The sequence below is a fragment of the Macaca nemestrina genome, chromosome 2 (assembly GCF_043159975.1).
Source record: "Macaca nemestrina isolate mMacNem1 chromosome 2, mMacNem.hap1, whole genome shotgun sequence".
NCBI lineage: Eukaryota > Metazoa > Chordata > Mammalia > Primates > Cercopithecidae > Macaca > Macaca nemestrina.
Genome location: NC_092126.1, coordinates 149,310,715 through 149,337,107, shown reverse-complemented (window position 1 = coordinate 149,337,107; position 26,393 = coordinate 149,310,715). Strand labels below are relative to the sequence as shown.

At 50.8% G+C, this 26,393-nt stretch overlaps 1 protein-coding gene across 16 annotated transcripts in view; it reads left to right on the top strand.

The window, feature by feature from the left end:
- LOC105477698 (ATPase plasma membrane Ca2+ transporting 2) overlaps positions 1 to 26,393 on the top strand; it is a 380,543-nt gene that overhangs the window by 235,326 nt on the left and 118,824 nt on the right. For all 16 annotated transcript variants that reach the window (XM_071092215.1, XM_011734341.3, XM_024791515.2 and 13 more), the window contains one exon: positions 15,781 to 16,298. In XM_071092215.1, the coding sequence (XP_070948316.1) occupies positions 16,100 to 16,298 (199 nt within the window). In that variant the 5' untranslated portion in view covers positions 15,781 to 16,099. The remainder of the gene's footprint in view (positions 1 to 15,780; positions 16,299 to 26,393) is intronic.

Here is a 26,393-nt window from a genome sequence, read left to right as displayed (position 1 = left end):
ACTAGAGATGCATATACCTGCACACGTCGCCCAACCTAGCACCCATTTCGTAGCAGGCCCAAACCTGGAGAGAGAAACAGAGGTGGCAGCTCCGACCTTGTCGGTCCCTTGTAACAAAGAGTCAGAAGTAGTGAAGACGTGATTTGAATGTTACAAAGCAGGAGGTCTCAGGACTAAAATATCTACAGGGGCAGGGGGTAAGTATGGTAGGCTGGAGAAAGATCCTTTGACTTGGAGATTTGAACCTAGGTTCCAACCCCACATCTTAAACCCAAAACCTAAACTCTCCTAGATCATGTCTCACAGAGGACAGATCCTAGAGGCAGCATGACACAAGGCCTGGGATTCAGGGGAATTTTGAAATGCAGAAGGATGTTGCTGGAGGAGCTGGGGCTGTGCCCCACTGGGAAAGAGGGAAGCAAACAGCACCTCCCACCCCTTCTCTGCCAAGTTACATGTCATCAGACCCAGGACTTCAGAAAAAGGAGGCAACTGCAAGACTGAGAAAGCAGAAGGGAGCAGAGCTTGGCGGGGCCATTGCTAGGGGCAAGGAGAGGCTGCTGGATATGAATTCTTGCAGAGTCTGAGGTTTGGGGTCTCCTAGAGCTTTGAAAGCACTTTGGCACTTGAGCTCTTAAACATTCTGGCAGAGGGATCTGGGCAGGACTTGAACCTGCTTTAGAAGCTGAAGGAGTCGCACCAGGGCTCAGGGGAGACGAGGCTTGGGGCTGGTTCTTGGCAAGTCGTGAGGACAGAGTATCTTCAAGGGATCCCTTAGGCCTCCCCAGGCCAGCCCAAGATTAGAGAAGGGCCTGGCACTCAGGGAAAATGTGGCCCAAGGATGAAGGTGGGACATATTCCTGGAGCATCCATCCCTGGAGTAGAGGTGGGTAGCAGGCTTAGGGAGGTGAGGCCTCTGACTGGCCTTGGGCCTGAGCCCAGCTCTGCCAGCACCTGCTCCGTGGCCTTGTGCCAGAGCCTTCCAACTCAGGGACTCCATTTCCCCATCTAGAAATCACTGTCATCCCATTTTCTAGTTTCTCTCGCTGGCCAAGCTCTGGGCTGAGCCCTGTGCCCTGCATTAACTCACATTTTCCTCCCAAAAACCCTAGGAGGGAGGGGCTGTGATTGTCCCCATTTCAGAGAAATGACAACTAAGGCCAGAGAGCTGACTTAAGTGGTTTCCATAGAAGGTAGAGGCTTCTGGGGATGGAGGAAATTCCCAGGAGGAGATGGCCCTGGGGGTTGCAGATCTAGGGACCCTGAGATGGAGAAGGTGGTAACAGGCAGAGAAGAGAGGAGAGGGCATTCCAGATAACGATCTTGGTCATGCCATGATGTGGAGATAGGGCTGCTGTGGGGGCCATAGACTGTGGGAATGGAGGGAGCCAAGCTGTACCCCGCAGTGTCCGGGCTTGCTTTTATTTGGGGGGCTTGGAGCCTCAGCATCAAGTCCTTGGCTCTGTGCAGCTTCAGCAAGGCTAGGGTCCCCTGGGCCCGCATCCCCCGGGAGGCTGCATTCGCATCTGTCCCCGCGCAGATGGCTGGTGAGCACAGCTAGCAGCCCCCACCCCCACCCGCACCCCCTTCTGTCGCGAGGACTCGGCTGCGCTGGGGAGTGTGGTGCGGTGTTATTTTTAGAAGTGGCACCATCTGTTCAAGGTGCCGGGTGGATTCTGCTCGTCTCCGCAGTGGCCAGGGACAGCCATGCCAAGTCAGGGGAAGAGCTGCAGAGCTAGTCGGGCCCCCCATGGTCACACTGCAGCCAGGATGGTCACTAATCAGCATGCGCACAGGGCATGGGATTCCAGGGTCTGGGGTCTGGGGCTTAGGGCTGCCAGTGGGGCAACTGTGGGGCCAGGACAGCCGACGCAGAGGATGAGTTTGAGGTAGGCAGTGGCATGTGCCCCCACATACCCCACCTGGTCCCTGGGACTGGGCCCAAGGGCTGCTTCCTGGCAGATTAGAGTGTCCTGGCCCTGACCTCCAGGTTTCAGGGACAAATGGAGAATAGGCAAAGGAGAAAAGAACAAAGGCTGGACCATAAGGATCCTCAGTGGGACCCAGCACTGGATGTGGCAGAGACATGGGCCTGGCCAGGGTAGCCCAGAGGACTAGGACATCTCCCCACTCTTGACCCACATGCACCAGTGTGTTCCACTGCCTGAGGGGCCACTGTGTAACACTGTGATCCAGAGCAGGGGCTCTGAAAGCAGCCTTCCTGGGCTCCAATCCAACAATTATGTGACCCCGCGCAACCTCTTTAATCTTGCAAAGCCTCCATTTGCTCATCTGTGAAAGGGGATACCAATAGAAGCTCCTTCCTGGGGTTCAGGGGTGGATTTGCTGGTTTGATGCCTGTAAAGTGGGGCACGTGTCTGGCCCTCAGCAAGGATGCATTTGGCATAAGTTATTCCTACCACCTGGTTGGCCAGTGTCTGCTTTGAAAGGCAGGTGTCACCCTAAGATTCCTCGCTTCCAGTGTCATTCCATAGTCCAACTGCTTTCTCAGTCATGGCACCAGAGTTGGTGGAGGCCCGTTCTGTGCTGGGGACTAGGGAAGCCCTGTTCCTGGGGAGCTCAGGGCCTAGTTGGGGAGGCAAGCTGGCAAAACCCACCCCAAGGCAGCAGATGGAGGGTCAAGGTATGGAGTTAGGAGTGAACCACACGTGACAGGCTGGCAGAGGAAAGAGAGTTGGAATTTGGAGCGGGGGAATTGGAGATAACTTCAGAGAGAAGTTGGCATGAGGACTAGATCTTGAAGAGTGAGGTTTGGATTAATGGAAAAGCGGGTGGTAGACCATTCTGGATCCAAGGAACATATATGCAAAAGTTGGAAGGCAGGAACTTGCATGAGTTGTTCAGAAAATGGCAAGGACCATAAGGTCCCTCAGTAGGACCCAACACTGGGTGTTCACTTAGACCAGACTCCAGATACACCAACTCAGACCCCAGGGAGGCCAGCTCAGACCCCAGAGAGGCCAGTTCAGAGCCAGTCAGGTGGGATATGAGAAGCTGTAGTCATGAATATGTTCTCTTAAATAGGCACTGGTAGCCAGTGAAAATTTTTAATCCACAGACAGGCATGCTCAAATCCAAAAGGCAGCATAATGTGTTGGCTTCAGAGTCAGACAAACCCAGTTCTACTCCCATATCTGTCACTCCCCATTAGCTGTGTGAGCTTGAGTGTAATGTTATTTTACCTCTCTGAGCCTCAGTCTCCTCATCTGTAAAATATGCATAATAATACCTACCTCATGGGGTTGTTGAGGGATAAGGTATGAGCAGAGCCCCACACAGCCTCTGACATGCAGAAGCCACTCTGTAAATGGCGTCACTGTCAGCTTCACTCTGGGGTCAGTGAAGGAGGGTGTAAGGCTAGAGAGCCGGGGGCTGAGGGGCTGTGGATGAGGAGCCTAAACCAGAGTCGGGAGCCTGGGGAGGTGAGGAAAAGGAGTTAGGCTGAGCCTTTATGCTGATGCTTCCTGGGTCTGGTCACTGGGCTGGACATGAGGGAAGGATTAGAGTCAAGGGTGGCCCAGAGAGTGCTGTGGATACCCTAAGCAACACAGGGGTCACAAAAGAATGAGGAGATTTAGGAGAGCCTGAGGGCCTGGAGGACTTTTGGAGGGGGCATTTGGCAGCCACAGAAAGGTCGGTTCTGGAGTTTGGGAGAAAGGCCATGGTGGAAAGGTCAGTCTGGGAACCACCCTTGTTAGGGTGAAAGTTGATGCCAGATGGGTGGCATTGCCCAAGGAGAGGCAAGGCATTAAGAGGGCAGGACCATGGGGAAACCTACAGTTACCCCAAAACAGAGAAGCCATAGAGTCCTGGGCAGACATGGTTAGAGAAGCACAGGAGAGTGGGAAGAAGGAAGGGAGGTGCCATCAGCTGTGGGCAGGGATGTGAAGACTGAAAAGGGCCCTGGAGTTTGCCAGTGGGGTTCCTCACCAGAAGCCACCCAAGGGTCTGGCCTACCAAGAGGTGGCATTTGGGTGGTTAGGGCCAGGGAGTTGGAGATTATTTTGAGCCACAGACTGAGTCACAAAAGCAAGGCAGGACTTTAGAACCCAAAACCATGAAAGTGTGGGCTACAAGAGGAAGGAAGCCTAGAGAAGGTGGAACAGGAGCCCCAAAGCACGAGGACAAGAGTTCTGCTCATTTAAAATTCACAGCCCCAACCATCCGCTCATTCATCTCTGCAGGATGGGGGCTGCAGACCTGTATTTTAACCAGCCCTCAAGTGATGCCAACATAGGTAGCCCTCAGGGAACCACTTTGGGAAGCTCTGTTCTGGGGTCCTTGAGCTCCACCCAGAGAAGATTTTATCAGGAGAGGAAGGAGAGAACACCTTTACCATGAGGGAGGATGCAGACCCAAGTGCAAACCTCTGCTTATCCCCACGTGCCCTCAGCTGCTCCTCTGGCTTCCTGGCCTTTTGATTTTCCTCCTTCAGATCTGAGGCCAAGTCAGTAGCCTCACAGAGATCTCTGGCTTTCTGCCAAGGCGACTCTGGGTGGAGATAACCCGGGCTCAAGTGTGGAAGATGAGTGCACAGTCACCAAACCAGGGGTACCTCTGCTTTAGCCTAGAAGAAGTAGAACAGTGTCTGGCCACAGTAGTGAGAAATAGAAGCTAAAAGACACTTCCACCCATGCACATACGCAAATCCCTGCTGGTACCTGCATCATTCTCATTTCCTCACTCCTTTGAATCCAAGAGTCCTACTTTCTGCTGTTTTAATCTCTCTTTCTCAATATAGCAAGATTTCCTAGCATCTGCATTCTTGGAACACAGGAAGACTTTCCCCCAAGCCTTAGCTTCCTGTTTTTCTGATCTGGACCCAAAGAATTCACTCAACTGTTCAAAAGCAATCTCCCAACTTAGACACATCCCCTGGGACCTCTGTGGGTGAGTTTTTCCTCCCTCACCCCATGGAGGAAATAATTTACTAAGCTCAGTCAGACTGAGATGCTACCACTTAAATATGCTCCCAGGTCTGGCAGAAACCATAGGGAAAGGACCACGCACGGTGCAAAAGAATGAATCACTAATGGTGGAATTTCTGGCATCAGTGGCAGATGGCACTGATGGACTGAGATGGGTCCTCAGTGCATGCACTTCAGTGACCCTGAGTCACCTTTCACACAGTATCATTTTGTTAGCTCAGGCCTGCCCCCTCAAAGCCTAAAAAACAGGCTTTGAGCATCAGCACTAAAATATGGGGTCAGCTCGCCATCTTACTCACAGAACTCATGGAAAAGGCCCAGTGCCTTCCCCAGCACCCACACCCAGCACCCTAGGTGTTGGGAGGCATTTGCACCTTTGCCTTGGCTTTCCCAACCCCACTCTTCATTGATCAGCATTGCTGTCCTGGAGAGTTCCTAGGGGCGCTTAATAATATTCTACTCTGTGTCAGCACCTCAGCGTGTGGACAGCTCCTTCACATGTTGTCCCTAACGCCCACCTCCACCTCCCTAATCAGCACTGTGCCCTCGAGGACAGCTCCCAGTGGAGCCAGTTCCCCACTGACAGCTTTGTCCTCCCCAGGGGTACTGTCTTTCAGCACCAGGACCACATGGACAGCTCTCACTCCCAGCCTAGGTTGGTCAACCTGCTGGGGAGAGAGGGGCCTGTGGTTATCAGGTTCCCTGACCTCAGCTACCCAATCCCTCCCCAGCACCCACCTCCATCCATCCATCAGCACTTCATTCCCAGAGGCAGCTCCCTGGGCCCCAGCCCTCCACAGTCAGAGGTGAAGCCGGAGGCTCCCTCACCAACCTGCCAGTGACCTGTTGTGTGTGGTCAGAACACTGACCGCAGAAGAACCCTGTGCGAACTGTAGAAACCAGAAAGAAAAAACAGCAAGGAAATCGGTCTACTGGATAGAAGGGTGTGAGCCTAGGTTGCTGTTAAGAGTGACTGTGTGTGAGAGAGGGCTGACCCTGCCACCCCTTAACCATAAGACCTTACACCAATCACTGCACACTCAGTCTGTCTTCTCCTGTATAAATGGTGGGGCTGGAGTACCAGTGCAAAGCATTGTTGTGAAGGATTAAACAAGCTAAGTGCATAAAGCAGTGCTGAGCACATAGCAGGAATGATGTTGATGTTGCTGTTATCATTTTTTGTTCTTCTTCCAAGCCTCGGCTTGTAATCCACAGGGATGGAGCAGACAGTAGGAGAGAATGAGGGGGATGAGGGCAGAAGAGGACAGTGTCATGTTGGCCAGTTAGGCCAGTTAGGACCTGGAGGCTGGAGGCAGCCAGTGCTGCAAAGAAGACCTCAAGAAGTTCAATGCAGCTGTAGGGAAAGAGTTGAGCAGTGTGAGAGAGGATGCTGGGATGTGGCCGAGGCATTTAGCTGAAACCAGAGTGCAATGTCCAGAGCCGCTGGCCCATCCCAGGCAGGGCCACCATCCCCAGCCTTCCCACTGCATGTTCCCTCTCTTGCAGCCCAAAGTGAAGCTTCCCCAACACTTTTCTGCCTCAAACAGGTTGTCTTGCCTCCATCTGCTAGTGTTTTAGCTTCATTAGAAACCCAATAAATATTTTTTTAAGGAAATTATTTCTAAACATGGAGCACATAAAGGGTACAAATTTTGGAAGACAGACACTGCAGTCAGAAGCCCAAGGGTGGGCAGTGGATGCCACAGGCAGAAGGTGAATTCTGGTCAGCTCATGCCTCCCTGATTCTAGGGCATTTCTCCTTCCTTCGGCCTCCAGCCAAGCACGACTTGACCTGCAACTGGGATGTCCATTTCTGCTAGAGAGAAGGCAGCAGCAGGGAAGCCCTGGGAACTGTGTGTGACCCAAGAAGCAAGGATGCTCAAGGATGGGGCTAAAATAGCCTTTCAACGCTGAGCTTCTGTCCAGATTGCACCCTTGTGTTACCGAAGAGGAGACTGAGGCAGGAAGGGCCATAGTGCAAGTTGGTGAAGGGCAAGTTGGTGAAGGACAAAGGAAAGGCAGAGGCTTTGGATGGAGCAGACATATTGAAACTATGCCAAGTCCTACCCATATGGTCATGGCCATTGTGGCCTCTCTGAGCCCCAGTTTCCTTGCCTGTGAAGTGGGGAGAGCAACACCACACAGCCATGGAAGGCACTTGCTAAGCAATTGCTGTTAATCATAGTCATCACGCCAAGATCAAAATTGAGTGTATCTGATTCCCAGGAGTAACCTGAACCAAAAGTTGGCAGAAATCCCTTGACCCAGCCTGCACATCCTGACCATGGGGTTGAGGTTATTTGGGGGCTCTGTGTGGCAGAGTGAGCAGACCTTAAACAGCAGGAAGGAGGATCTGAGCATCTTTCTTGCTCTCCTCAAAATCCCAGTTCCCAGGGCAGGACCTGAGATGCAGTTCATTAGTTTTATTGGGTAGGTGAATGAATAGATGGATGGAAAGATTGATGGATTGACAGATGGACAGACAGCTAATGGTCAAGCAGACAGATGGACGGATGGACGAATGGATGTATAGATGGATGGATGGATGGATGGATGAGCAGAAATGGAAGGTTTTTCCTGCCATCTAACATTGGCAGCTCCTCTGAGAACAGAGGACAGTGGAGGGAGTTGACCCTGGTGGGAAGGTAAGGGCTGGACCTCCCCTTCCTCAGGCCAGGCATGAGGGTGAGAAGCTCCACAAGAAGCCCTGGATCCCTGTCGCTGCCTGTCCCTTAGGCCTACTTCTGCCACCTGTGCTTTCAAGGCTGATGCAAGGCGGTTTCTGTGGGATTTTTTTTTTAGATTTTCCTTTTCTGGTTAACAGAATAGGAGTTGTCTAAAAATAGCACTAAATTTGCTTCCGAGGTATTCATTTTCAGTTCCCTTCCTCTTTCCCTGTTCTCTCTCCTCGACTGTGAGAATTTGTGAAATTGTCTTCTTCAGCTTTGAGCACATGCACACACGCACTCATACATCGTGGGACTTGCACACTCAGAGGCAGGTGTGGCACAGATATCTTGGGCTTGCTCTCTCTCTGTCTCTCTCTCTCTCACACACACACACACACTCGTGCTGACATGCTCCAGTAGACCTGTGTGGCACACCTTGTCCTTTGGGGTCACTCACACCAACCACATGTCCACTGGTACATCGTAGGGACCCTCTCTCCTACACACAAAGCACAGTCACTTGCTGGCCTACTCTAGGACCAGCATTTGCACACGTCTTCTGACACAGGTGTGCCCCCAGACCCTGTCCCACTCATACTAAGAAAACCACCATAATGTACTCCCACTGATGCTGCACACCCACACTCACCTTGCACATCTATACTAGCCCTGCACACTCACACTAGCCCTGCACCCACATATGGCTTGTATGCTCACACACCCCACATACCCATACTCAACCTGCACAGTCACACAAGCCTTGCACACCCACACTGGTCTAACACACCCACGCTCACCCCGCACTCACACACAACCTACAGACACACTGATCTAGCACACTCGCATTGGCATGCCCGCCTACATCCACACTCACCATCAGGCTCTCCCACCTTACGCACACATGCAGAGGAAATTGCCTCCCCCAGAGAGGGATATCTAAGAGAATGGCTAAGGTTCTCTGGGTGAAGACAAGGGAGGAGCTGTTGGCCCTCCCTTGCAATGAGCTGACTACAAGTGAACCTTATTGCAACCATGAGGGAGGAACATTTGCTAACATTTAGTTCACCTGTTTCCTTGGGCTCAGCACAGAGGAAGAGAGTTCCCCATCACTGGGGCAATGGGGCCCCCACAGAAAGGCCAGAATTTGCAGCCAGAAGAGGAAAGCAAATATCCTACCTCATGGGAATTATAAGTAGTTCATCAAGACCAGAACAGAAGGGAAACTACCCTTGTTTGCTGTACCAACAAGCTGGAGGCCTCCCCAGCCACCTGAGAGGTGACAAGGAGCCTGGTGGGCATGGGAAAGTCAGAGCTGAGTTCCCTTTGAAATATGGCACTATGGGGTACACGCTGGTCTGGGAGCAATTGGAGGCAGGGAGTAAGTTAAATTATCGTAGGACAGTCACCATTTAACAAGTGTTTCCTCATTGCCAGAAACTGTGCTAGCTCTATCTCAATTAATCCTTACAAAACCCTGTGAGGTAGACTGTAGGGTTGTCTCCATGTTGGGGAGGCTAAACCAAGGCACAGAGGGTGAAGAGCCCTGCCCGAGTCACATAACTAGTAACTGGCAGAGCTAGGCTTCCATCACTGGGGATCTTCAAACTGGACTTGTGCCCCACATCAGTCATTGATGGTTCAAAGGAAAAGTGACCTTAAAAATACACATTAAGGTAGCAATTAAATTCAGCATGTCTTAAAACAGAAAAATTTGGCATCCAGAAGTTATTTTTAGCACATAATTCATGTACGACTGTCCCAGCTACCATCCTTCAGTTAGGATTTGAAAAGCTGTTGGTTTGGGGATTTGTTTTGTTTGTTTTTTATTCTTCCTTCGAAAGATAGATTCCTTCTTTGTTAAATTAACTCCACGCACACACAAAAATTGCTCCTTCCTCTCTCAGCCTCCCTTCTGGCAAAGACTTTTTATTAAGGCACCCCTAACCTATTCTTGAGTCATTGAAATGTAACAATACAGAGTCATTTAAATGCTAATAAGATGCAACTGAAATGCATAAATCCAATATTGTCAGAATGTTCTCCTAGATTCTGAAGGGCTTGGCACATCAGAGCCTGAAGGGACTCCAGAGAGTACTAATCCAATCCCTTCACTTCCCACATGGGGAAACTGATGCCCAGAGAAGAAAGGGGCTTGGTCAGTGTCACACCGTTGGAGCTGGGAAAACAAGGAGGAGATTCTCACTGGCCTTTGGTCTCAGTTGGCTGTGTGGCCCCCGGTGTGTTGCTCAACCTCTCTAGGCCAGGTCTGGTTGTATGTGCTGCCCAGGCCTGTGTGCCCATTGCTTAGGGCAGGTGTGCTCACCTGTGCAGTGTTGAGAGCTGACGGCAAGTGAACCTTATTGCAACCATAAGAGAGGAACATTTGCTAATAACTAGGGGGAGGGGAGCAGGGAAGCCAATGTTTCATTGTCTGCTTTGGGCCAGGAGCTGGCTCTCACTGAGTCATTTGCCTGTCAAACAAACAGGGTCATCCCCACTTTACAGAGGAAGCCTAGCAAAGTTAGATGACTTCTCCAAGGTCACACAGTTCATTTAGTCTCTCAGCCCAAGAGTGGTAGGTCACATGATATTTGGATGAGGGAGCAAGAATCTGAGAATCTGGTGGGGTTGTGGCTGAGGGCACAGCTACCTGTCTCAGCTTCACCCTCACACTGATGCCGCGTTACAAAGAGGGGAAACTGGGCAGTGGAGGGCAGCAGATGCATCTCAAAGAAAAACTATTACTGCTGATTTTGTTATCTTTCCTGACCCCCCAGAAAACTCTTAAGGTAGGCAGGGCATGAATCAGTAGCCCATCTTACAGATGAGAAAACTAAGGTCTGAGGACCTATCTAAAGTCACACCTTCCACAGACAGTAGACTCAACACCAAATATTTATTGAGTGCCTTCTGGATGCCAGACACTGCACTAGGTACAGAAGAGACATGGCAATTGCCCACGTGATGCTCTCAGAATCCTGTGGAAAGAAAACAGTTAAGCAGGTTCAAGCAATACAGTGTGAAGTGTACTACAGTCCAGGGGGCACCTGGAGGTCAGGAGCATTTATGCAGTCTAGGTGGTCAGGAAAGGCTTCCAAGGAAGGGACACTGAAGCTGAACAGGACAGCAGCTGTTAGGGAGGCAAAGGCCCAGTTAGTGAAGTGTTCTGAACAGACACATGGCACATCTGCGGAAGTCAGGCATCTGAGGGATTCTATGCAAAGTATAGGGTACTCAGTTCTGTCCATCTGTGAAAAGATCATTTGTATCATATCATACAAGTAGCTTTTGTGCTGGTGGACTTCACACTTTTCCAGCAAATCTCGCTGTCAGAGCAAGCACCAAAGTGGGCTCTACAGCTTGGAATGAAAAAACGAAATGCCCAGATAAGGGGTGACCTCATGTTTGTACCCATGAGATGTAGCAAGGATAGGGAACAAGCCACATCATAAGAGGTAGAGAAGGAAGTGTGAGATCAGTCACCTCAAGGATGGAGTTCTGATTTTTTATTGATTTTGTTATCCTAGAGTTATATCCCTCTATACTGGCTCACACTGTGTTCCTTCTGCACCTTTTACTGACAGTTGTGTATTTCAGTTTCTTCGTGTTTTATCTTTTCATTAAGTCCTTCTTTACCTGAAGAAAAAAAAATTCCTACTTGGAGCTGAGAGGAAAAGCATTCCTGGTTAGCCTGGGCCAGGTCAAGTCTTCCTGCTTTGTGCGTCCACAGCACCTGCAGGTCCCCATGATGGCAAACCCTTCAAGTCATAGAAATCACTAATTTAGTTGTCTCTCTTCTTCACTGTGAGCTCATAGCGGACAGGGATCCTCTCTGGATTGTTCAGTGCCTGGCACTGTGTAGTACCCAAAACAATCATTGAATGGATGGTTGGATGGGTAAGTGGATGGATGGATGGATGGATGGGTGGATGGATGGATGGATGGATTGATGAGTGGATGGGTAGATGGGTCATTGGGTGGTGAGTGGGTGGATGAATGGATGGAAGGGTGGGTGAGTGAGCAGGTGGATGGATGGATGGATGAGTGGATGTGTGGGTAGATGGGTGGATGGATGGATGAATGAATGGAAGGGTGGGCGAGTGGGCAGGTGGATGGGTGGGTGGGTGGATGGATGGGTGAGTGGGTAGATAGATGGTTGAAGATCATTTTTCATCTTATCACAGTAGTCATTAAAATCAACAGTAGCCCATTAACTCATGCCTACTGTTGTGATCACAGATATAATTGCTGCTAACGATTCTCATAGCTTGCTTGTACTGTCAGAGATGTAATTATCAGTGCCTGTAAGCCACGCCGCAGGTAGCACGGGCACAGATAGAAAACAGCACCTCGGGTTTAGAAAGTCCCTTGTGGATTGCAAAGTACTTTCATTCACATATGGCACTTCGTTTAAGTGTCATAAGAACCTCATAAGGGAGATTCACCAGGGGAAGCAGAAAAGCATCCTGATTAGGAGTGTGTCTCTCGACCCAGACTGCCTAGGTTCAAATCCCAGATCCACCACTCACTAATCATGTGATCTTGAGCAATTTACTTCATCTCTCTTGGCCTCAGTTTCCTCATATGTTCTAGAGATAATAAGATCTCATAAAGTGGTTTTATGGATTGACAATAATAATCACAATCATTTGAGTGCTTACTATGTTCTGGACTTGGTTCTAAGTATTTTAAATGAAATAACTCATTTAAGCCTCATAACATCTATGAGGTAGATACTCCTATTCCCCTCTGCTTTTTGTAAGATAATTAAATCAAAGTTAATTTCCTTCCCATTCAGCTGGGAGATGAAGGAGTCAGAATTTGAACTCAGAATTAGTGGTTTCCAGAGCCCTACATATAACGCCTTGCACCGTCTCTGAGATAGATGTTTCTGTAAAGCACTGAGAGTGCTTGGCACCTAATAAGCGCTCAATAAATGCTTATCATGTGCCCGTCAGGCAATGTTATCAAATATCAGTAGCCCCAAATTATAGACGCTGAAGCTAAGACACAGAAGCCAGGCGACTAGCTCAGAATCACAGGTGATTTCTACTGCCAGTAAGTTTAGTGCAGGTGTGGGGTGGTAAATGTTCACCAGCTTTGCCTTCACCCAATCCAGGCTTGTTGCTTAAGCGCCAAGAACTGAGGCCTCCTGGGGCTCCAGGTCAGTCCCAAATTCCTTCTGGACAGAAGGTCTGCATCTCTGCATCTCCTCATCTCAATTCTTGTCCCTGAGTAAGCAAAGCCTGTTCTGGAAAGTTCTTAGTCAAATCACCTCCCCGGCACTCGCCCCTCCAGTGGGGTTCAACCTTCCCCCAGCATCTGAGACCCATCTCTCCTAGAAGCCCCAGCCACTGCACTGGCCTGAAGGACCTCTGACCTCATTTCCTTCCTTCCTTCCTTCTGCCCCAACTGTAGCCCATTTGCCTCACTTTATCCTTGTCTTACTCCTGCCATTTGGATTTTCTCTACGCAGTTTCCTGAATATACACCAAACACATTTACACTGAGCAGGCAGCAGGAAGAGCACTGCTTAATGAAAAAGCTCCCGCCCAGTCCCTGCACGGACCTAGTGCCTCATCCAACCCTGAACAAGGTCCCACATGTTCTCAGAGGTCTCTCCTTGCCTCCTATGGCTGGCCCTAGACTGGGGAGGGAGCCATGTTGAGGCTCTGTACTAGCTTGTACCAGGGGGAGGAGAGCATTCGGCCCAAATCCCAAATGCCAACACTCTCCCCAGAGAGGTTCAGCATCCTAGACCAAGCCCCTACCAGGCCCTTCTTATCGGGTGGTAGACAAGAGTCCAAGGTCTAAGGTTGAAAAGGTCTTCCACTCCCTGGCACCTCCCCACTGTGTGACCTTGGACAAGTGACTTCACCCCTCTGAACCTCATTTTCTTGGTCTATAAAATGGAGATAATTATAGTATCCACTTCACAGGGTTGTAGAGAATGAGATAGTGTCTTGTTTGCTTTTCATTCATTCATTTATTCATTAACATTTGTTTACTAGGTAGCTACAAGGAGTCAAGTGTTTTTCTAGTCAACTCTCATAGAATTTACCTTGGATGGATGATACAGAACTCATCCCACAGTGCCTGGTACATAGTAGATGCTTAAGAAATGGCAGGGGAGTATTGGTTTTTTTATTCACATTCTTGGTCCCTACCTCTCCTGCTCCTCTGAGGAATATATTGTTGGGGTCAAAACTCATGGATTCTATGGATGGTGTGTGTTCCATCCATGGCCAAGGAACATGGCCTCTCTTGAGTATTGTAGGTGGGAGCACCAAGCATGCAGTTTCTTCGGTGTCTTGTATCTCTGTGTCTCTGCGTCTCTTCTTGAGGCATCATATCCATTTTATGTTCTATTCTGTAAGAGACCTGTTGGTCCCAGTGTAAAAACAATCTTCCTACTACATCCCTGAGTAAAAGTGTCCCTTGTGTAAGACATTTAAGGTTTCTCCTGTGGCTCCAGCACCCCGTGACCCAAGACTGGAAAGCCTCAAATCCAGAATCACACTGGATTTGAATACGGTTTATAATTAGTTCTCAGTAAATTGGGAAGTAGTCAGGGGTGGGGGTAAGGAAGAGTGACTGTTTTGTCCGCAATTTACAGATGAGTGAACCAGGACTCCAAAAACTGAAGGAAATTGCCCAGGGTCCCACAGCCAGGATTTGAACCCAAATCGCTCCAATGCCAGTATACTGTGTTCTTAGCAACTGCCTGGCACAGTCCTCCCTCCCACCAGGGCTCTTGGGAGACAAACGCGGGAGCACCCCCTAGGGGAAGGGGAGGAGCCCGGGGCTGTGAGCCGGGAGACCATTTCCTTCTGCGCTCCTCAGCACTCTCAGTCCGTGTGGCTCTGGAAGAGTGCTTTTCCCTCTCTGACTCTGAGCTTCAAGTTCCTCCCTGGGAAAGTGACTTAGCCCTAGAATGCCTCAAGCTCTAAAATGTGTGAAAGATGAAAGATTAAGATAGAGATAAGGCAGGGGAGGAGTTGGAGCTTGGGAGGGGGGTCAGTCCTGCCTTCCTTCCCTTACCCCTTCCCCTCACTGTCCTGGGCCCAGGATGGCCAGCTGTCCATGACTGCTGGGCGGGGCCGGTCCCCGTGCCAGGCCCAGCCGAGCTCAGCTGGGGCCCTTTGTCACCCAACGCTTGCTGGGGCCTCGGCCTCCGGTGTTGGGTGTCGGGGCGGATTGGATTCTCTCCTGGCAGCCCCACAGATGCCGCAATCCTGCAAGGGTGGCCGGGCGGGCAGGGAGAAGCCGGAGCTCCCACCTCCTCCTGGGCTCCAGAGAGGGACGGGCGGCCGCTGTCCGTGGTGCTGGTCTATAGGGACCTCCTCCCCGCGCCAGGTGAGGGCTCCATGGACCTGAACTCATACTGGGACCAAGCTCTGGGCTCAATGAATTCTTGTGAATATGCATGAGCTGGCTTCTCCGGCCAGGCTGAAGGCCTCGATTAATACAGTGGGGGCCTGTGGGTGTAGGTGGAGGGCTTTCTCCCATCCCCATGCCTGTGAGACCTGAGTGGGGAGACATGTGGGAGAAGAGTATATTGGTGGACACAGGTGGCATGGGTGGGGGGAGGATTTGTGGGGTGGCGGGGAACCTGGGAACTGTGCATTTGGGGGAGTGTATCCCAGATTGTGTGGACATGGAGCATGTGTAAACATGTTGAGGATAGTGAGAGAAAGAGGGAAATGGAGTCTGGGTGTGCTCAGAGGGCCTGTGAGCACAGCAATTCTTGAGGGAAAAGGGTGGGGAGGTTAAGTTGTATGGCTCAAAGCTGGTGCATGAGGCCTGGGTGTTGATGTGTGTGTGGCAGTGGCGCAGGGCACAAGGACATGCCAGAAGGTATGTGTTGGGGGATGTGTGTACACACAGGGTGTGTGCTGTGAAGCCAGTGTGTTCCACAGCACAGTTCACAAATAGGGAGTTAGAGTGTGTTATGGGGCTATGCCTTGAGGGTGGCATATCGTGGAGTGCCTGGGTTGGCGCTAGTACCATTAGATTTACAGTGTGAGCTGGTGTGTTAGGGTGCGTGTGTGTAGTCAGTGTTGTTTAGGTTGCTGTGTGTGTGCCTGGGGCCTTCCTGAGCACCTAGCCCATGTGGCCTCCAGTGCCTGGCCTTTGTCACTCACTCTGTACTTATCCCACAGGAGCCACCACCCCTGACCATGTAGATGCCAGCTCCAGGGAGCAGCATGGGCCCTAATGAATGGAGACTCCTGGGTCTACAGCCCTGAGCCCCTCTGGCCCCTGGACCTCGTCCCACACCGGGAGACACCCCTTGGAGCTCATCACCACTGTCACCAGCCCGCCTCGGCCACCCCCACCCCCTGGGACCCGGAGTCGGCCACCTGGTGCCACAGCTGACCAGTGAGGGTGTGCTGAGGACAGCCACAAGCAGCCATCACCCAGCAGCCTCTTGTCCAGCGCTGACCCTCGGGCCCAGCCTGAGCAGGGACCGCAGCAAACATGGGTGACATGACCAACAGCGACTTTTACTCCAAAAACCAAAGAAATGAGTCGAGCCATGGGGGTGAGTTTGGGTGCACAATGGAGGAGCTCCGCTCCCTCATGGAGCTGCGGGGCACTGAGGCTGTGGTCAAGATCAAGGAGACTTATGGGGACACCGAAGCCATCTGCCGGCGCCTCAAAACCTCACCTGTTGAAGGTAAGTGTTTGAGACTTGAACCTAGCGCTGCAGCCTAGGTAGCCACCATCTGAATTGGCCACAGGGGCCATATTCATAATACGTAACAGCAGGGATGTGTCAGAAAAAGACTGAAATGCCAGAATGGCCATTGTAGTGCATTCTAGCTGAGTGTCAGCCCCTCTGAATAGGCTGAGGAACAGGGCTTCATCACTGGTTGGGTGTGACCCAAGCCACCGTCAGAGAGAACCGCAGGAAGAGAGCTGGGTCAAGACTGTGTTCTGGAGACAAGGGGCCCCACAGCCACAGAGTGACGAGTTCAACATTCTGTTAATATGGGAGGCACCAGTCTCTGAGGCAGAGGCAGAAGGGCCACTGAGTAGAACCAACATGGAACCTGCATCCAAGCCCAGGAGGGGCTTCTGCTTTCCCCAGTTATCCCACAGTGGTTGGATTTGGGGTTCCAAGCGTGCAGGCCTGGTCCTTCCTTCCCCAGGCCCCAGAAATTCCCTAGTGTGGGCTTGAGTGTGGAACTGTAGCACCACCAACTTGCAGTCAATCTCCTGACACTGGGCTAGAATCAAGTCTGTCTCTCAAATCCAGACTCTGGTTGGGGATCGCTGGGGCTCTGGGGCATCATGGCTCTAGAGTTGCTGGGCAGACAAAGCAGTAGGAAGATGGCTGTGATGGGAAGGGTGACAGATGGCGTTGTGTGTCCTGCCCTGAGGGTGCAGTGGGGCTTTCTTGCAACTGCCAACTTGAGCAGGCCTGGGATCTTTAGAGAGAGTGTGTTTCAGCTCCTGGGGGCTCTTCTGGAAGGGACCAAAGCTAGGTCCTCTGCCCCAAAACAGAGACAAGAGAAGTCAGCCCAACTTGGGGACCAGAGCCCTTGGTTTGGGTTACCTGCCACAAGTTACCCTCAGCTCACCATAGAAAGGAAGCATTCCCTACATTAACCCTACAGGCATGCGTGTGAGGCTCTGCACTGACACTCCCAACCCTGCAAGTTTGTGCAAAACTGCACTGATCCTCAATTTTCTTCTCCTGGAAAATGGACCAATGCCTACCTGACAATGCCTAGTGCATGGCTGAGCATACAGTAGGTGCTCAAAGTGGCAGCCATGATTATTCTAAGAAGTGGATGTCAGGTCCTTCCCCAGATATCGACCACCACCTGGGAGGCAGGCAGCATCGGAACTGTTATCCTCTTTGACAGAAGAGGAGCCTGTCTCCTCTATCCAGTCCTCTGAGCCCTGGGCCCTGCTGGACTCTAGCCCTGGAAGCATTTCCGGCAGGGGCTGCTGGGTCCCACCAGGGCTTGCCTGGCAGTCCAGGGGTCATGTGTGCCTACACTCCACTACACTCAGCAACTCCCAGCTGTCTGTGTCTCTCTTTGTCTGCTCTCCTGGGTCAGAAAGAAGCTAAAACTGGTTCTTCTTCCCATATTGACTATTCTCACTGACATTTTGCCCACGGCCTGGGCCCAGGCAGAAGTTTAGAAACACCTTTTCTCACTGGATGCTATTTGTTTTGTTTTGGCGGGGAGGGTGGGAATAGAGAAAGTAACCTTTCCTCATAGTATGGTTCTAGCACGGGGCTTAAAAACGGCTGCTTGTGGCCCTAAGATGGGCATAGGCTTTGCTTGGAGACTTCTGGGTCCCAGCCTCTTGTGGTCACTTGTTCCTGGCAGAATGGTCTGTGCTCCCCTCCACCATCAGGTTGGTACATGAGGACTGCTGGCAGGCAGGGTTGTTCAAGTGGCCTTTGCCTGTTGATTGGGGACTGGGAGGTTGCCTTGAATCAGGAATTCTTACATGTCTCTCAGCCCCAGTCCCTGGGGAGAAACTGATGGGCACTGTGGCCCCTCTCTTGGAAAATCAGCCAACCATATGCAACAGGTATGGCTCACACTATTTGTGGGTTTCCAGACCCCCCCAAAGCAGTGTTGTGAACCCTAGTTAAGAAAACCACCTACCCCTCCCACCAGAAAGGCTCCCCAGAGCTGGGAAGTTGAGCAGCACATGGCCAAGTTCCAGCACCCTTACAGGGCCATTTCTGGCTGGAGCCTACTCTGTACTGCTAGAGGGAGCATTGCCTAGCTGAGGCAAGAACCCTATTTGCTCTCTCTGTACATCCCGTGCCCAACCTGGTGCCTGGCACAGAAGAGGACCCAGTAAAACCCTGAGACACAGCTACTAAGTCCCAGCCTAAGGTGGGGGAGCTCTCAGACAGCTAAGCAGCCCAAACTGCAGATAAAGAAGACTAAGTGCAGTAAGGACTCCAGGACTCACCACTGGTGAGGCTGCTGGGCAGTGAAGGTCAGGGAAGGCTTCGTGGAGTGGGAGGTGTTTGGACTTGGTTATGGAGGAAAGAGAAGGGAAAGCATGTAGTATGGCCTACAGCAGCGTTTCTTAGAGGGAATTCCCCAGAATAACTGGTATGCTGCAAGAAGTGAGGCTTTAAGTGAAAAGTAAAGAACTCTGTTTTCTCATCTGTAAAATGGAAACAATAATGACATCTCTATTGCTGTGCCGCCTGCCAGCCATGTGACTTTGGGCCTTTTCGTCTGACCTCTCTGAGCCTTGGTCTCCTGATCATTCATGAGAACCAAATGAGATCTCTGATGGGCAAGATCTCTGAGAAGAAGAAAAGCCCATCATAGCATTCCCTGGAGCTCCTGCCACATTGGTCCCTAGAAGCATCTCCCAGGGGCCTGGGAGGTACAGGACTGGAAGAAATTTGGGGAGGGGCAGAAGAGCATAATGCCACAGACCCAAACTTGGGCATCCCGGGTTCAAATCTCAGCTTTGCCATTTGCCTGCTGTGGGACTCTTAAGTTACTCAAACTCTTTGTGCCCCCATTTCCTCATCTGTAACTCAGGGACAGTAATAGTGACTACCTCACAGGGCTGGGGGAGGACAAAATGAAGTAGCTTAGAACAGTCCTGACACACGGGTAGTTCTGTGTGGTAGGATTGAGCCCCAGCGACTAAACACCTCCATTTCCCCACCAATCAAATAGGCTGTGAATATTGAATAAAATCAGGTCAAGTGCCCAGCATCAAAGTGCTCAGTAAATGTCAGCTCTTGTCATTGTTTTCATGATGAGTATCATCACTCGGGAAAAAGCGGGCACATTCTCCGGAAAGGGTGGAATGGTGGCCAATATCCGCACCTGAGAAACATTTTGTACAAGGCTGTTATGCATCTCTATGACACGTGTTCCTAGAAACAGGTGCTGTTACCCCGTTTTATGGAGGAGGATATGAAGGCTCGAGGTCACTACCACAGTTCATGTCAGAGCAAGCTTTGAACTCAGCCCCATGCTCAGACCTGAGCCAAGCACGGTCACCTGGGAACAGTCATCTGGCGTCCACTGTAGGACAAGGCCTGAATAGTGTGGGGCCAAGGGACACTTCCTTTACTGCCTCATATGCAGCATCTGTCCCATCCTGCTTGGCCATCTTCTGATTTAGAGAAATCCTTGGCACCGCCCCAGCCCCAGTTTAAAAGCTCTGTGGTCTGGGCTGTGCCAGCTCCAGACACAGGGACTCAGGTTGACCATTCCCAACACCCCCTACCCCTAATCTGCTGACGTGAGCAGGGAGCTGGCCTCTGAGTCACACTGCAGGAAACGCTCCAGGCCACACATAAATTAGCCTTCCCATTCAAGTCCAGCTAATTTTAGGCAAAAAGATCTCTGAAAGTGACAAATGGGGTTTGAGGCCACAGGGAATCAGTGCTCACCCAGGGCACCACTGGCAACCAGCTCAGGGTGTGGCTTAGCTCCCACAGCCCGGCAGTACTGGATGTCCCACCTGGAGACCCAACTTTGGTGACACTTGTTGGGTAAACTGGCCCCCCCATGAGGCTGTGAGGCCAAGGGCGGCCTCTACTCGCATCTAAGCTCCACTCCTTTCCTCGTCCACTGTTGGTTCTCTTCCATTCTGATTAACGCCTTTATCTTCTTACCTCTACTGTTCCCTTTCTTTCCACACTGTTTCAGCCAAGGACATTAAAATCCCAGAAATCTGAGTTCCATTCCTGAGTGTCTTTCTCTTCAAGAGACACTGGGAGAGTTCAATTTAACCTCTGAACCTCAATTGACTTATTTGTGAAGTGAGGGTAATAACAGTACCCACCTCATGCAAATAGTGTGAGGATTAAATTAGATAAGCCACTGCGCAAGGCAGACCCTAGACACCAACAGAGTGGTGTTTATTATCATTGTTATTATACTCCAGTGTTTCTTTTAAAAACAGCATGCATGGGCCCCATCCCCTTGAAAGAATTAGGCAGTCAGATAAGACAGTGGCTGTGTCCAATGCAGAGTTAACATGCCATCAGAGGAGATGGAAAGATGGGTGGCTAATGCCAGGTGGTCCGGGAGGCCTAGAGGCAGGAGCTCTGTGTCATTCTCCACCATGTCTCTAACACTTGATGCATTGCCTGGGAGCTCAAGAAATATTTATGGAAAGAAGAAAAGGAGGAAGAAAGAAGAGGCAGAGGATGTCCCAGTGCCCCTCCTTTCATGGGACAGAAGGCTGCAGGCTTGGGGACAGCCACAGGACACCCTGTGTCACCCATGGAGCAGATGGCTCCAGTTCCCTGAGCCCAGCGTTGCGCTGCCCTGAGCCATTGCACACACATCCCTCATTGCTCACTTCCTGACACCTGCACCCACCTCGGGTTGTCAGAAAGGGTGACGATGATAGGTTGCTGTTGGGTGTTTGCCACGTAGCATGTTTCCTGGCGGGGTTGATAAGGGGGACAAAGATGGGGCGGCAGCAGGGTGGAGTGGGAACTGGATACTGCAGAGTGCTGTGAAACGGAACCTCCGGTTAATTTTGTATGAATCCCACAGCCTGCCCAAGTGTAGGAGAGAGCAGGGCCGAGGCAAAACAAGAGAGCAGATCATGGGAGATGGCGGGTGCTTTGTGCTGCATGTGAATATGATATTGAACGCGAACGTCCATGGGGCTGCCGCTAGCTGAGTAGCAGGAGGATGTGGAGGCAGGGCCAGGGGTCTTCGTGTGTTGTTACCACGTTCTAGTTCTCTCTGTGTTCCGTCAACCCAAGGATCACTGAGACCCCGAGAGGTCAACAGGGAAGCCAGGGCAGCCACAGACACAGCGGAAGCCTGGGCAGGGTCATGCGTGGGGGCTGCCCAGACACGGAGTCCGCATGGGGAATTCACTGCCTGGCCAGAGATGAGTGGGAAAGCCTTGCAGCCCCGCACCAGGGCTTTCATGGGAAGCGGCCCATGCTCCCTTCTAAGGCCCAGGACTCTGTCAGGTATGAGGCCTAGAGGAGGAAAAACTCCTGAGTATGCAAGAGGCTGAGGAAACACAGCTGCCTTCTCAAATAAATGCAGGAGTGGAGGGAAAGACATGACGACTGGTGAGGTGCCCCAGCCTCGCCTGTGTCACCAAGTATGTGGGAAACCTCAGGCAAGATACTTAGTCTCCCACAACCTCAGTTTTCTCATCTGTGAAATGGGAACTGTACTACTTCCACTCTCTGCCTTTTGCAGACAGTGAGTTGAAAGTGCTTTGAAAGTTTTCTACAGATGAATCTAGGCCCAGTATTTGCTGAGCATTTTTATCCACGGGGGCTCCATCCGACAGAAACCCATCTCGAACTGGCTTATGCACAAAAGGAGTTTTCTGGTTTGTGCAACTGAAAACTCCAGGGATAGGTCTGGCCTCCGGCACAGCTGGCTCCAGGGCCTCAAATGCTGTCAAGAGGACTCTATCCTTCCCTCTCCTACTTTCACTTCTGCTATCCTCTGTATTGGCTTCATTTTCCGGCGGGTCGCAGCACACGGCGGCTCCAGCAGTTTCAGGTTAACATCCTCCCTTCCCAGCCAACAGGGCAGCCTGGCCTTTCCTCGTACGCCCAGCCCACTTTAAAATCCCAGACTATGCTCTCATTGGGCCACTTATAGTCATGTGGCCACTCCTGAGCCAATCACTGCAGCTTAAAGATGAAGTAGGCTGATAGGTCAGACCTGGTCACATGCTCAACCAGAGCACGAGGGTCAGTCCACCAACACCCCAAGGAGATTGGAAGAGAGAAGGAAAATGGAGGAGAGGCTGTGGACCCACTTCAGCATGGAAGGTCCCTACTGTGGGCTGGGCAGGAAGAGCAGAAACGTTCCCTACTCTTGAGGAGAGCATGGCCTAGATGGGGAGAAAACAGAATTGAGGAGACAGCTGAGGAGAGAAGGTAGGATTCAGAACTATCTGAAATATAACATGGTTAAAGATTCTACCAGCCAAACCACGGCACCATTAGTAATTACACCAGGGTGCTAGGCATGAGCTGGGACTGTCCAGGCTGACTGGGTCTATGACTAGTGTCCCAGTGGGGAAGAGGCCAACTTGGTATCATGGTGCAAATCCTGGCGCCACTTCTTATCCAGCTGTGGGACGTTGGACCAGTTATCTAACTGTGCCTCAGTTTCTTTATCTGTAACATGAGATCATAGCAGTGCCTCTTTCATAGGGTCGCTGTAAGCATTAAAGTAATATGTGTAAAGCACTTAGTGCCTGGCACATGGTAGGTGTTATTTCAGCATTACTGTTATTATTCTCTGCTGGGAACTCTCTGTGTGGCTTCAGGGGAGACTTTGGGTTTTAAATAGTGAAGAAGAGAAAAGCAGCTTGTTTGGTAGATCAGTGGGCTTGAGCAATGCATATGAGTCTTGGTTAAAAAAAAAAATGTCAGTCCCGTATTTGATTTGCAATGCTTATACACCTCCCCTCCCCCATCACCACTACCATGGGGGGAAAAAATCCTTCAAAAGCACAGTTTAATGTGAAGTTCTGATGAATCATGTGTGGATGCTTTCCAGAATGCTGCCTGCATATCCTTCTGAATCATCAATAAAATAACCCACATGTCAATCAATGCATGCTATCGATGGTCATAGGCGGGGGTGGTAGAGTCTGCTAGGCAAATAATTCTGCAGGCCATGGGGTGGCAGGGAGAGCACAGGACCGATAGAGAAAGATCCTGCCCAGCAGCTGACTGAAAGGCTTCCAGGTGATTCCAGTAAGACTAGGGAGTCTTCATGTCCCATGAGCAATGCTGCTTGGCCCACTAGGTGCTTCCTGTAGTCAGGTACCCAGAGAGGTGGTGGAAGAGATGGGTTGTAAAGGCAGCATTTCCACGGGTCTCACTTTAGGCAGAGCATGAGGCAGACCCACCATGCAGAGGCCTGAGTCCCAAAACTACCCTGGCTCTCATTTACTGTGAGCAAACTAAGAGCCAGGCCTTCCCAACACGTTGTTCTCTGGGATCCTCACAGCAGCCCCTTGAGTAGGAAACAAGGCTTGGAGAGAAAGGGGGCCCTGATTCTTACTATCAAGGCATTATTGTTTTGCAGAACCAATATGCACTAATCACTAAGTGCCTACTATATGCTCAGAAAAGGGAAGGAATATAGAGATCATTGACTTTGAGTCTCAGCTTCACCATCTAAGTCCTTAAGTCATTCCCTCACTCTAAGCCTCAATTCCCCCACCTGTAAATGATATGATAATAACACTCACCTCCTAGAACTGCTGAAACATCTCCATTGCCTCCCCGTGCTTCTAACATGCCAAGCAGTGATGGAGGTGGACAAACATTTATTTATTGAACAAACATATGTTGTGCACCTAATATGTGCAGGCTTGGGCCACATGTACTCTTCTGGGAAGAGACCCAGATCTCTTTCATATGCTTTCTCAGGAGCCAGTGTCTGTGTGATGTGGCCACATACAGGACAGGTGGGCAGATGGGGACAGGGCCAGCCTTCAAAGATATCGTCTCTTGGTTCAAGGGGGCAGAGGATGTCAGACAGGAAATGCCGGGTGCAGTGGCTCACACCAGTAATCCCAGCATTTTGGGAGGCCAAGACAGGTGGATCACTTCGGGTCAGGAGTTGGAGACCAGCCTTGCCAACATGGTGAAACCCCATCTCTACTAAAAGTACAAAAATGAGCTGGGTGTGGTGGCGCTTGCCTGTAGTCCCAGCTACTTGGGAGGCTGAGGCACAAGAATCACTTGAACCCAGGAGGCAGAGGTTGCAGTGAGCCAAAACCAGCCTGAGTGACAGAGTGAGACTGTCTCAAAAAAAAAAAAAGAAAGACAGGAAACAACTCCAAGGGCACAGAGGCAGGCAAGAATCAATTGGAAAGATGGCAGGCAGCAGCAGGAAGCCAAGGCCTTGGTGTAGCTGGGAGGAGGAAGGAGGAACCCCTTCCAGATCCCCTTACTCCCCAAAGCTCCCTGTAGATTCCCAGGAAAGGGAGGTGGAAACGTGGATTGTAAACTGCTCCCACCTTAAGACTCTCCCAGTCTAGCTATAATACTAGTTACTAGCCATGATGCTAGTTATAGCTATGATACTAGGAAGTAATTAACACATATTGAGCACTAACAGCAGCCAGGCTCCCTGCTGAGGCTTCATGGCATTTTCTCCTATAATCTTCACATCACCCCTGTGAAACAGGAACTGTCGTCATCCCAGCTTACAGATGAGGAAATTGAGGCTCAGAGCACCACCCCTAACAAGTGACCTAGCCAGGATTGGTGCCTACACTGTCTGGCTCCCAAATATGCACACATGACCTCCTCGGTCTGCTGCTTTCTATTGACAAAAATAACTACTGCAAGAGGAAATATTCTAAAGGTTGACGAAGGAGGAGTGATCCCCGCCTGACTGGGGACAAAATCAGGAATAGCTTCCTCTGAGTGAGGCCTGGAAGGACAGGGCAGAGTTGAGTGTGCAGAGATGGGGAGGGAAGCACACGCAGTTAACGGGGCATGAGCAAAGGCCCTGTGATGACAGCCAGGATGTGTACAAGGAACAGTGAGGAATTCACTGTAGGAACCTAGGACAGATCGCAAAGCACAGAGAACTCCAGCCCGTGAACTACAGATTCATTTTTGTAGACTCTGGTTTTTAGTCTGTTTGTTTATGCTGTGTATGCAGACTCTCAGGTTGGATAATAGTGTTTATGTCCCTGTGAGTATGAAATAGGCCTCCAGCTCCATAAGGTGAGGCCCTGAGTACAGCCTTCTCCAGGTGCATGGAGAACCAGTGAATTCACTGAATGCAGGGAAACCGAGGGTTGGGGAAATGGTTCTCACACTGGGTTCCCCAGAGCCTTGAGGTTCCACAGAAGTGCCCCATGGGACAAGGGGATGCTGAATGGATGGGACTCTGGGCTTCTCACCCACCATGAACCAGAGGCACTTCTTTTTTTTTCCTTTTTTTTTCTTTTCTTTTTTTTTTTTTTTTGAGATAGGGTCTCGCTCTGTTGCCCAGGCTGGAGTGCAGTGGCACAATCACAGGTCATTGCAGCCTCGACCTTCTTGGGCTCAAGTGATCCTCCCACCTCAGCTTCCCAAGTAGCTGGGACTACAGGCATGAGGCACCCTGCCCAGCTAATTTTTTTATTTTTTATTTTTTTGTAGAAACAGGGTATCAAAAATTAGCTGGGTGTGGTGGTACATGCCTGTAATCCCAGCTATTCGAGAGGCTAGGCACAAGAATCACTTGAACCCGGAAGGCAAAGGTTGCAGTGAACCAGGCTTGAACTCCCGGCCTTAAGCAAACCTCCCACCTCAGCCTTCCAAAGTGCTGGAATTACAGGCATAAGCCACTGTGCCCAGCCTCAGACTCCTTTTTAAATGCTTTGAAGACTTTGTTTTTTTAAATTTAAAAAAATTGTTGAAAGAAAGAAAAAAAATTGAAAACCTCTGATACTAGAGAAAAATGCTAAACTAGAGTCTCCAAAAGCCTGGGTTGGGGCACAGATCACATAAATTCTTAATGCATCATTTGTTAAATCTGTGAAATGGAGCAGACACTGTGTGGCTTCCAGGGGCCACACTGGCTGTGGATTAAATGAGAGAACACAACGTGCCTGGCCCAGGGGCCTTAGGTGAAGTTGGTTTTGCAGGGTCAGGGGGATGCATGTGACTGTGCAGGAAAAGGGTGCTTAGTCCACCCATGCTGGGCAGGGACGGAGACCAGCCTGACTTTGGCCCTTATGGACTGGGACCCTCTCCAAGCTCCCTCCACCCTGTTCCGTGCCTCAGCCTCCCCATCTGGAAAATAAA